This window comes from Benincasa hispida, chromosome 9, assembly GCF_027475165.1.
Source record: "Benincasa hispida cultivar pf3 chromosome 9, pf3_genome.v1.1, whole genome shotgun sequence".
NCBI lineage: Eukaryota > Viridiplantae > Streptophyta > Magnoliopsida > Cucurbitales > Cucurbitaceae > Benincasa > Benincasa hispida.
This window is the reverse complement of record NC_143486.1, coordinates 2,732,757-2,743,813: the sequence shown is the minus strand read 5'-3', so window position 1 is coordinate 2,743,813 and position 11,057 is coordinate 2,732,757. Positions and strand designations below refer to the sequence as shown.

General features: G+C 31.8%; 2 protein-coding genes across 3 annotated transcripts; both read left to right on the top strand.

Annotated features, from left to right (window-relative positions):
* Positions 1–1,187: 1,187 nt before the first annotated feature.
* LOC120084502 (vignain-like) lies at positions 1,188–2,538 on the top strand. 2 transcript variants are annotated; one of them, XM_039040298.2, is made up of 4 exons: positions 1,188–1,647; positions 1,732–1,964; positions 2,073–2,210; positions 2,317–2,538. In XM_039040298.2, exons 1-4 carry the CDS (start codon positions 1,191–1,193, stop codon positions 2,536–2,538), a joined length of 1,050 nt encoding a protein of 349 aa, XP_038896226.2. In that variant the 5' UTR covers positions 1,188–1,190. The 2 variants fall into 2 exon arrangements, with proteins under 2 accessions (XP_038896226.2, XP_090174309.1); XM_090318183.1 differs by having other exon boundaries at positions 1,732–2,002; positions 2,084–2,210.
* Positions 2,539–4,080: 1,542 nt separating this feature from the next.
* Positions 4,081–7,231, top strand: LOC150033576 (protein IQ-DOMAIN 8-like). Its single transcript, XM_090317584.1, has 5 exons — positions 4,081–4,404; positions 4,510–4,746; positions 5,403–5,597; positions 5,682–5,795; positions 6,402–7,231. The coding sequence occupies exons 1-5, from the start codon at positions 4,336–4,338 to the stop codon at positions 7,002–7,004; spliced, it is 1,218 nt and encodes a 405-aa protein (XP_090173710.1). The 5' UTR covers positions 4,081–4,335; the 3' UTR covers positions 7,005–7,231.
* The last annotated feature ends 3,826 nt before the right edge of the window (positions 7,232–11,057 follow it).

The following is an 11,057-nucleotide window of genomic DNA, read 5'->3' as shown; positions in this document are numbered from 1 at the left end:
TAGATTTAACACAACAAACAATTCACTCATAATTGTCCTCTATTATTAAAAAAAAAAAGGACAACTTTGTTTTAAATGACTTATAAATTTACATGTTTAAATCATCCTATCCTATATTTATGGTACTTAAAAGAAATGTTAGAGTTGACAAGGTCTTGTTTACTTTTACACAAACACTTTTATTTACTTTCTTTTGTAATTGTCAAAAAGAAAATTAAAATATCTGTTATACATAGATAATAAAATATTTTTAAAGGTTTCCAAAAATATTATTAATTTTATTAATTACGATGAGTGATACTTATAACTAAATTGATAAACATCAAATTAGTCACTAAAGTATTTATCCACACAATTATAAAATTATAACAATTTCTGGAGAATCAATTATTTTATAAATTTTCGAAAAGTTTTATTGGAAATTATTTTTAAATGTATATATTTGTTGATACTTTTAAGAAATTTCATTTTAAATTTTGAAAAAGTAAGACCACTTATTCAAATATCAGTAAAAGAATTTAACTAATTTTTTAACCATAAAACTTAAGAAATATAAAAAAATATTTTTTTTCTAAAAAAATGGAAGAGAGGCCAAAGTCCATCCCTGAGTTAAATAATAAAATCTCAACATACAAAATAATGATAAAGTGATAATAATAGCAATGAATAATTTTAAATAAATCCTATAACCATTCTTTATTAAGTTCATTCGATTTAAAAGCAAAATTACAGATCAAAATTAATTATTATCTTTATCATGACTATATTATATAAAATAAAATTATAAAAAACTACAATTATTTAAATCAATTATATATATTCATATAATTAATTGATTCTTAAAAATTTATATTATTTTTTATAAACAAGTAAAACTACCCATTTCAATATGTAAAAGAAAATTCTAAAATATGAGTGAGTCTACATATAAATCAACCAATTTATTAACACATAAAAATCTCAACAACCTAACCATTAAAAATAAAAATAAAATTAAAATTAATGAGTTAAATCTTAACCAATATCCTAAAATCAAGAAAAAAAAATCTATAACCACACCGATTTTAAGGAGAAAGTGATCATATAACATGTCTATATAAATGGCCTAAACCTAGCAAATCAACTCAAACCAAAAACCAAAATCTTCTTTATCGATCCTATTACTCAAATCTCATATCACAATAGCCATTATGAAATTTCTCATTGTTCCTCTTGTTTTGATTGTTCTAACTTTTGGATTATGTGAGAGCTTTAAATTCGAAGGGAAAGAGTTAGAATCCGAAGAAAGTCTATGGCATCTATATAAGAGATGGAGTAGCCACCATAGAATCTTAAGGAATGGAAGGGAGATGCACAATCGTTTCAAGGTGTTCAAAGAAAATGCAAAGTATGTGTTCAAAGTGAACCAGATGAACAAATCATTAAAGTTGAAGTTAAATCAGTTCGCTGATATGTCCGATGATGAGTTTATTAATACACATGTTAGCTCCAATATTACCTACTACAAAAACTTACATGCCAAGAAAATAGAAGCTCTTGGTGGTCGTGTTGGTGGGTTCATGTATGAGCACGTTGAGGATCTTCCATCTTCAATCGATTGGAGGAAAAAAGGAGCCGTCACTGACATAAAAAACCAAGGCCGTTGTGGTAATAATTAATTTTGAATTATGGCTTTGTAAAATTCCTAATTATTCAACCTCGTACATAATAAATTTTAAAATATCCTTGTAGGAAGTTGTTGGGCATTTGCAGCGGTGGCTGTGGTTGAAGGAATTAACCAAATCAAAACCAACAAGCTAGTATCTCTCTCAGAGCAAGAGGTGGTCGATTGTGATTATAAAGACGGAGGTTGCGGTGGAGGATTTTATGACTCAGCTTTTGAATTCATGATGGAAAACAATGGGATCACAATTGAGGAAAATTATCCCTATTATGCCGAAAACAGATATTGCCTCGCACAAAAAGTGAGTTTGCTTTACATAATTAGAAAAAAAAATTCTATGTCTATGCAATTAAATTCATCATTATGTATGTCTATGCTATTAAATTCATCATTATGTTTGATTTAACAGGGTAATAAGAGAGTGACAATTGATGGATATGAGAATGTACCTCCAAATAATGAGAATGCTTTGAAGAAAGCTGTAGCACACCAACCGGTAGCAGTATCCATAGCCGCCAGTGGACGACGTTTTCGATATTACTCAGAGGCAAGTAGTTTTGTTTGATTGATTGTAACTATGATTGATTGTAACTTATTTGTGTAGAACAGTTTTAATGTTCAAGCATTGTTAAAAGTGAATTTGTAATTTGCAGGGAATGTTTACTGAAAATGACTATTGTGGAGATAGAATTGATCACACAGTGGTGGTAGTTGGATACGGAACAGAAGAAGACGGAACAGATTATTGGATCATAAAGAACTCGTGGGGAACTAAATGGGGATTGGAAGGTTATATGAAGATGCAACGAGGAGCACAACAACCGGAAGGTGTATGCGGATTGGCAATGAATCCATCCTATCCCATAAAGTACTAGGTGTCACTAGATTTCGACATTTAACCTTCTTTAGGAGTAGAAAGTAAGGATTCTTTCTATTAGCTAGGCTTTGATTGATTTGCTTTGATGAAAATAATGAGGAAAGTAATTTCTTTTCTTTCTTATTTTTAGTTTCGAATGTAGCATTTCATATATAAATAAATAAAAGTAGTCTTGTTTATTTGTTTTAGAATTTGCTTTGACCTAGTTAATTTATTTTATCCATTTCGATTTATTTATATAATTTATTTGTAAACATGTATCATGCATTGTCTTCTATGTCAACAAATCTATAATAGCATCAACCATTGATAATAAGATGTTTCTAAACATCGGAAACAAATATGAACCAACAATGTCTCTTATATATTATAAGAGACTACATCAAAATAATCTAAATATTTTGTTGAGCTATCATTGATAGATACAAATTGTGAATTAAAAGTATATTAGTACCATGGTACTAATTAATATTATTTAAAAGTCCTAAAAATTATATTATTTAATTTTGGTTTACTTTTGGAACTTAGAGCAATAATAGACTTAATTGTCAACCTGTTTGGTTTCATTGCCTCAACCATTTTGTTTTTGTACACATTGGGAGATCCAAAATTTCCCACCATGGTCCTTATATATATTTATGGTCAACTTAAGTTTCACAACACAAAATAGTATGATGCTTTTGGGATCAACCAATTAACTAAAAAATGTTTCATGACCATCATACATAAGTTGTTCCCATACTATGATGATCTGGCATACGTCTTCGGCAAGGACTATTGCAACCTCCTCATTCAAGAGACCTTTTAATCAACACTTGTTTTGGACTACTTTTCGATAATGAACAATGATTACTTTGTTTCAATTATACATTTAAGTTTGTAGTAGATTTGGTATTTTTTGTACCTAAAAAAAAAATAGAGTTTTATATATGAAAGAATTGCATTAGAAAGTAATGTACTTTTTTTTTTCTTTTTTTTACCATGTTAACCAAGGTACCTCCCAAAATAACAAAAAAAAAAAAAAATGGTGGTTAGCTTTTAACATAAATTAAAATCAAATTAATTTTGTATAAATTGGTGGAACATATCATTTTAGTTATATTTTCAAAATATGATATTTCATATGCATAATTATTAGTATTATAAAAGATGGTGAAGAAAAAGTTACATACAATCTAAAATAATCTACCTTCAAATTTGCTCTACGTCCCAAACAAAGACTATTATAAACTGACTCTAGTAATCTACCACCTAAATATAGAATATAGAAACACATAGTTTATTATAATCCACATATTATAATAACCTATCATGCATCCCAAACGCCCCTAAAAATTAAGACTAAATTTGTAATTTAACAATAATAATAAAAAAACGTCGGGGACAACTATGAGAATTTCACTGGAACCTAGCTCTAATTTTGCACAATTAAATGCATCCGACGTCGTTTAGACTTTCGATTAGTTGAAGCAAATTAAGCGCCGCAAGACATTTAAAATCGAATTGGATATTTAAATCTCAGTAGCCGTTACAATGCATTGCAGCCTTTCGTTTTCCCTTTTTCTCTTTTTCACTTTGGGCTTTTCGAATTTCAAAATTCAAACGGCTCTTCAATAGGAGTTGAGATCCCCCTTCCATTTATTACACCCACACCAACGGCTCTTCATCCAATGCCATTAGCCAGTTTCTTCTTCCAATTTCTTCCTTCCATTCACACAGTGCTAAAACCCTAGAAATTTGCAAATTTGTAGTCGCTTCTGCTCTTCACAAGTCGAATCTAAATCGGTCGGTTATAATGGGTTCTTCGAGAAGTTGGCTGAAATCTCTCATCAGTCACAGAAAGCCTCATCCAGTTACAGAACAAGTAAGCCTTGCGTATGCTTTGTTTATTTGAAAACTCTGTGCCCTAATTTTCATTTCGATGGCTAATGACGTTTTTTTTCTTTTCTTTTTTTGGATGTTTCTGTAGGAGAAAGTTGGGGATCGGAACAAGAAGAAATGGAGGTTATGGAGGAGCGTATCTGATGGGTATGGATCTTCGGGTAAAATTACAAAGAAGGAATTTGTTGAATCGACAGAATCGCACGATTCGAAGCTTTTGGCTAACGCTGTGGCTGCAGTTGCTCGAGCTCCATTGAAGGATTTCGTGGTGGTGAGGCAACATTGGGCTGCCGTTCGAATCCAGACGACTTTTCGGGGCTTCTTGGTATGAAGAACTTTTGCCCCTTTTTAATTCTCTTTCGTTTTCCTGTAACTTTTACCTACTTCTCTAAATCTGTAAAAATGAGGATATGGAAATCTGCACTTTCAGAAATTCTTCATATCTGGTGTGCAGTTTGTTTTCTTTTATTCTTTTCTTCATTGTGACCAGTGGGTATAGGGTTTACCCTATAATCTTAATTTTCGTCAAAAAGTGTAGCAATTTTTGCTTTCCAGTAGGTAATCAGAGAAATTGTTGGAAAAGAAATGCTCACATGGGTTTGAGAGTTTTGAAGGATTAATTTAGTATTTCTTTGTTCACAAACTAAGGTGAAAAATGACACCCTCCGTCTGAGTTAACGAGTATGCATTGATTTTCCCTCTAAAGAAGATCTGCGTTTGAGAGCTGAATGTGATACGACTTGAATAGAACTATTCTGTGACTCTCTTTTGGAGCAGCCATTTTTCACCCACCAGCTGTTTCATATTTACTACTCCCGGACCCTGCAGTTTTTGGATTTAGTAGTGATTTAGCGGAGCTGATTATGATGCGATCTGATCTGACTAAAACTACTATGTCATCTTTCTGTGATGTACACTCTTTTTTTTCCACATACCAAGTGTTTTGATGACAATTGACAATCATTGGTTTGTGTTTTGCAGGCAAGAAGGGCACTGAGGGCATTGAAGGCAGTGGTGAGACTTCAGGCCATATTCCGGGGTCGGCAAGTGAGGAAGCAAGCGGCCGTGACACTGAGGTGTATGCAGGCACTACTCCGAGTTCAAGCCAGAGTTAGAGCAAGATCAGTTACTGCAGATGTCGACCAAGAAGAAGCTGATCCAATCAAGCAGGCTGAGGCAAATTTCTGAAACTAATAGAGGGCTCCTGCATCTGTTATGAACTTCAAGGATCTAAAGCATTATAATGTTTTTGTTTTGCAGAAGGGATGGTGTGACAGTCCGGGAACTGTGGAAGAAGTGAAAAACAAGCATCAGATGAGAAGAGAGGGAGCTGCTAAGAGGGAAAGAGCTCTTGCTTATTCCATCTTACAGCAGGTAAGAAGAGTTGGTTAAATATACATTTTAGTCGTTTATTCTTTAAGATAGCTTAATTTAGTTCTCTAAGGTAGTCGGTGTTAATTTGGCGTATGTTAAAGCTTTAGATGAAATATACTTTGTGAGTTGTGAGTAAACAAATACTAAGAAATTGCCATTGAGAGAAAAGAAAAAGTCTCTATCAGTGGCGTTGCTGTTTTGATGTGGACATAGATCAAATCATCTATCCTTTAATTTTTTATATGTAAATTTGATTTTTCTGTCAAAATCTTCTTTCTTTAGATACTGACAGAAATTTTGACTCTAGTTGTTAACCTTTCTAGATGTGCATTTTGTCTGTCAGGCTCCATCCAAACTTGGCTAATCAAAGTTTAGCTAGCTCAGTTCAATCCAGTTCATTTATTCATTTTATTAATCTCTATGCTCAAATTTCACCCTCAGTCACATATAGTTCAAAGTTGTTAAAATGAAAGAGAGTACATTGGATAAAACTCAAACTCAAACAACCAGAGTCTAGACACATATTTTAACTGAATGTGTTTGTAAGTTTAATGCTTGTTTGAATGTGTTTGATTAATGGTGATGATCTTAAACTTCCCATTTCAGAGATCAAAATCATGTGCTAGTCCAAACCGTGGCCCAAGCAAACAAATGCTCCAACACAGGAAGTTTGACAAGAATTATAAGCAACAGGATTGGGGTTGGTTAGACCGATGGATGGCGGCCAAATCATGGGAAACTGGTTCTTTGGACACTATCCCGCCAGAAACGACGCCGTTTTCCCGGAGAAGTGAAGATGTAGGCTACTTTCCAGATAGTGTCAGAACTAGAAAGAACAATGTCACAACAAGAATCTCAGTTCAACAACCCTCATCATCCAATCAAATTTCTCGCACTCCATCTTCCTCTGAGTCCGTATATGATGAATACTCTGCCTCCACGTCATCATCATCCTCAGCACCGGCGGCGACGACAGGTGAAGAGGAGATCGGAAGCAAGCCAAGTTATATGTATCCCACAGCATCGATCAAAGCAAAGCAGAGAACTTGCGGAGGTAGCAAGAATTTATCGACCACAGGCAGTGGGAGGACGACGTTAGTTGAAAATCGAGAGACGAGTAACAGTACATGTTCCGAGAGTTCAGGGAGGTTGTGTCGTGATATGTATCAAGAAGTGCCGTTTGGGCGGCGAGATTGGGTGAGATGCTGAGACAAGCCACCTGTGCGGTGGCTTGCGAAGAGTGTTTGAGATTTGAACTTCTCTTTTTTTTTTTTTTCTTTTTCTTTTTCAGTTCAACAGCTTGTTGTTCTTTTTTGTGTGTTTTGTGGGGGGTGGTGTTTTTGATATTTATTATAGTATACATTGTGATGAGAAAGAGGAAGATGTATGTAATATGGTTACTCTAAATACAAGATATAGGACTTACATTTTTGTAAGTGTTCATTCTAATTTATTTTTTATATGCATTTTTGATATATCGATGTTTGTAATTGTCTGAAGAGAATAATGATGTGTATTTAAACAAATATTTCTAGGAGGAGGTATCTGATGTTCTAGTTTATTGTATTTATTCTTTTTATTTGTTCTCATTGAACTCAACATTGTATATATCTAGAGTTTTAGTCTAAGTGGGAGTTTGTTGAGTTGTGTATGTCCTAAAACTTATAGTTTGTAGAGTTAAAATTTTTCTATTATCAATAAAGATGTTATTCAATATTTCTTCAATAAAATTGTTATTGAATTTGTAAATTGCAAGACTAAATCCAATAAACTAATTTTATGTAGAGACATAAAAATTGATCATGTTCGAGTAAATAGTCAAAATGATATAGTGTTACTATAATAAAGTTGGGGGAGGTATTTAGAAGAATGATATGACATAAGAGTTCTACATTTTGAGGCTATGTTTCTTCAAAATAGATGCATGTGGCATTTTTGTTATGTTTAGAGCTAATAAATATTTTATTTCTAAGAAGGGTAAATTTGTAAATGAAATTTCTATTTCTACCGTTGACAGTTGACGCCCAATTTAATCATGTATCAATAGATTACATGATACCAGACCTTCTTAAGACACAAATTAATTGGTCAAAATAAACATAACTCATCAATAATTGGTACCCACTGCATCCCTTGAGGTCAGAAGTCCAAATCCCCGCTACCCTATCATTGTACTAAAAAAACAATAACAGTATCAATGGTTAATTTAGTTATAGGGTTACCATTTGCTCGAGGGCTATCCAGACTATTCACGACCATTCGAATAGCCGTGCCTCTTCTTTAAGTTGGTTATTTTCGAAAAGACATATTCATTCATGAAAAAAATGCAACTCTACATGAACGGTCACATACCATTTATTCAAATAATCCTCCCGTAAATGACAAGTTGACAATTGAAGATTAAAAAAAAACGTTCGGTATTTTCCAATGAAGAATCTGCATCAGGATGTAAAAACTTTCAACCTTCCTTAGTGAACATCAATCGAATTTACCTGGTTAATCAGTGGACTTGATGCCTTGAACTTTCAACCGTTTTAAAGTAAATTAAGACAATTTAAGTCGCATAGTTTCTCATTATAACAAAGTTTGTTCGCATAACTGTGTTCATTTTGGCCTTGAACACTACTTGGTCTCATGAGTGTTTTAGAGAATTTGGCTTAAAATTCTCATAGAAGCGGCCCCTTCTCACTCACATAGGTGATTCCTGTTAAGAACATCGTCTATGCTCTTTTCACAAATAAATACTCAACCAGTTATAGAAATCATTAAAAGCATAATGCTTACCCTAAAAGCACACGTACATTGTCTCATGATCCTTAACGTAGAACTCATTAAGTTTTTCTAGAAGTCGGTTTGAACCTAGATCTTGAGATTTCCAATTAACTAGGTTGGGTTGCCCCTCTAGTTAACTTTTTAAAAAATTATAGATTGTAATCCCATTCTTGTTGCTGAACTTTCAACCAACTCTCTAGTTAGGCATTTTGTAAATGGATCCGCAATATTATCTTTTGACCTTACAAAGTCAATTGTGTTAATTCACTAGAAAGTAGTTGTCTGATTGTATTATGTCGAGACTTATTATTATCACAAAAGGGATATAGGTTATATTCACACTTTAGGAATATCATTTTATCTCAACATTATCCAATTTCTCGTGAAATAGCTTTCTAATGTTCTAAACTTGGATTATCAAGTTAGGAATGACCAATATTCTCAAATACACCATTTTCATAATCTAATCACATAGACTTTGTGGTATCATTGCAATAGATTTTTATTTGATTCTTAGCAACCACTTATAATGGTATTATTATGTTATATTAAAGACCTTTCTTTTACCACTTTTGGACATGAAAATTGAAAATCATAATTACCATCTTCAAATTAAGAATCAAATCCTTATCACTCAATGTCAAACTTTAGGAGAATCAATCAAGTAAGCAAACTAAACAATATTCACTTTACTAAAGATAGAGAGCTTGAGTATTACATTATCATACAAACATAAGGCTCATTAAGTTCACTATGATTACTAAATCAAAGGCTAGACATTTGTACACTTTAGGCAGATAAATCAATGTCTATAACTCCATCTGAAAAATTTTCCATTTCGATTATATGGGTTTGGATATTTCTCTTCTGAAAGTTTCTTGGCTTACGACAATCCTTCGATCAATGTCCCATTTTATTGAAATTAAAGCACTTGCCATTGAACTTTCTTGTGTATTGTTGCCTTTGATTTGAACTTCCACATAAAGTTTTCTTGTTGCTTTGTGGTCTATTCTCAATAATAATTGCCTTGGGGTTTATAACACTGTCTAGAGAACATTTTTCTGCAATTTTATTCGTTCTCTTCAATTCAAGACGAACCAAAATTTTTTCAAGTTTTATCTCCTTAAGATTATATTTGAAGATAGTTTTTGAAAAATTCTCTCCATGAGGGTGACAATTTTTCAATTATTGCTGTGACCTGAAATGATTCGCTCAAAAGCATATCCTCATCATGTAAATCATGAGAATTACTTAGAGTTCTTGAACTTGACTTATCATCATTTCTGAATGCACCATTTTATAATAAAAGAACTTGCCAACTATGAATTTCTTCGAACCAGCAACTTCTATTTCATACTTTTTCTCTAGTGAATTCCAAAGATTCTTTGTTGAATCAACACTTACACATTGTAAAGTGTGTTGTTCCAATCCATTCCAAATATAATTCTTACATAGGTATTCAACGTGTTTTTTTTGTCAAATTCTCCCTCAAACAAAACAGGAGCCTCCTCTTTGAGAAAATTTGCCAAATTTAGAGTGGTGAGATAAAACAACAATCTTTTGTTACCAACATTTGAAACCAACACTACCAAAAATTTCAGGTTTCTCCGCATGGACAATCCCAACAACGAAAATAGAATTAAGATTATTTGCATATTTTCCAAAAAAAAAATAATAATAAAAAAATTAATTACTAAAAAAATTATTAATCAAATCTACATAGAATTCAATTTTGAGTAAAACAGAGTCAATAAAATAATCCGCTTGTTTATGCCAATTGTGAGAAACAAAGTCACAAAAAGGAGGAATATATATATATATATATATAAATGAATAAAAAATTTGAGCAAAATCTCAACATCTTATTCATTTTACATACTGGAAATGGGCCAATGAAAATAATAGATTTATTCTAAAACCATTATATACATACTACATAGAACAAAATATTTGTTTTAGAAATCAACAATTATTAGATTTTTTTTCCTTAAACCAGAATATATAAACACAATATACCAAAGCCTGCAAAATCTATATATTCAAAATCAATTTGAGCGTCAATTTCAATTCCAGTGCAAAATGATCTCGGACACAATCAATTTATAAAACTAAATCAATATATATTTTGACTCAAAAAGAATTTTACAAAAAGATAAAAAAAAAATGAAAAAGAAAAGAATATTTGGTCTCTGCATATACATACAAAACGGAATAAAAGAGTGTTTTATAATATATATAAGTAAATATAATAACAAAAAAATTGAGTAAAAACAGAATGAATTATTGATATAATATTCCAAATGAAATTCTATATTTGAGGTAATAAGTTGAGACAGGATGTCTAAAGTATGAAGTTCATAATTTGAAATTCATATTCATATGTTTGTGTTTGAGATAATATACTTTTATGATTACTATTTTTGTTTTAAAATTTTTTATTCAATAATTTTATCCATTTTTGTTGGAATAAAATATGTATTACAATTTTTT

Bases quoted from the DNA above. Each gene is read 5' to 3' on its own strand.
- LOC120084502 (XM_090318183.1), top strand. From the start codon at position 1,191: ATGAAATTTCTCATTGTTCCTCTTGTTTTGATTGTTCTAACTTTTGGA. The intron at 2,003-2,083 runs GTCTATGCAATT...GGGTAATAAGAG, and splicing joins ATTAGAAAAAAAAATTCTAT to AGTGACAATTGATGGATATG. The intron at 2,211-2,316 runs GCAAGTAGTTTT...TGTAATTTGCAG, and splicing joins GTTTTCGATATTACTCAGAG to GGAATGTTTACTGAAAATGA.
- LOC150033576 (XM_090317584.1), top strand. From the start codon at position 4,336: ATGGGTTCTTCGAGAAGTTGGCTGAAATCTCTCATCAGTCACAGAAAG. The intron at 4,747-5,402 runs GTATGAAGAACT...TGTGTTTTGCAG, and splicing joins CGACTTTTCGGGGCTTCTTG to GCAAGAAGGGCACTGAGGGC. The intron at 5,598-5,681 runs GCAAATTTCTGA...TTTGTTTTGCAG, and splicing joins ATCCAATCAAGCAGGCTGAG to AAGGGATGGTGTGACAGTCC.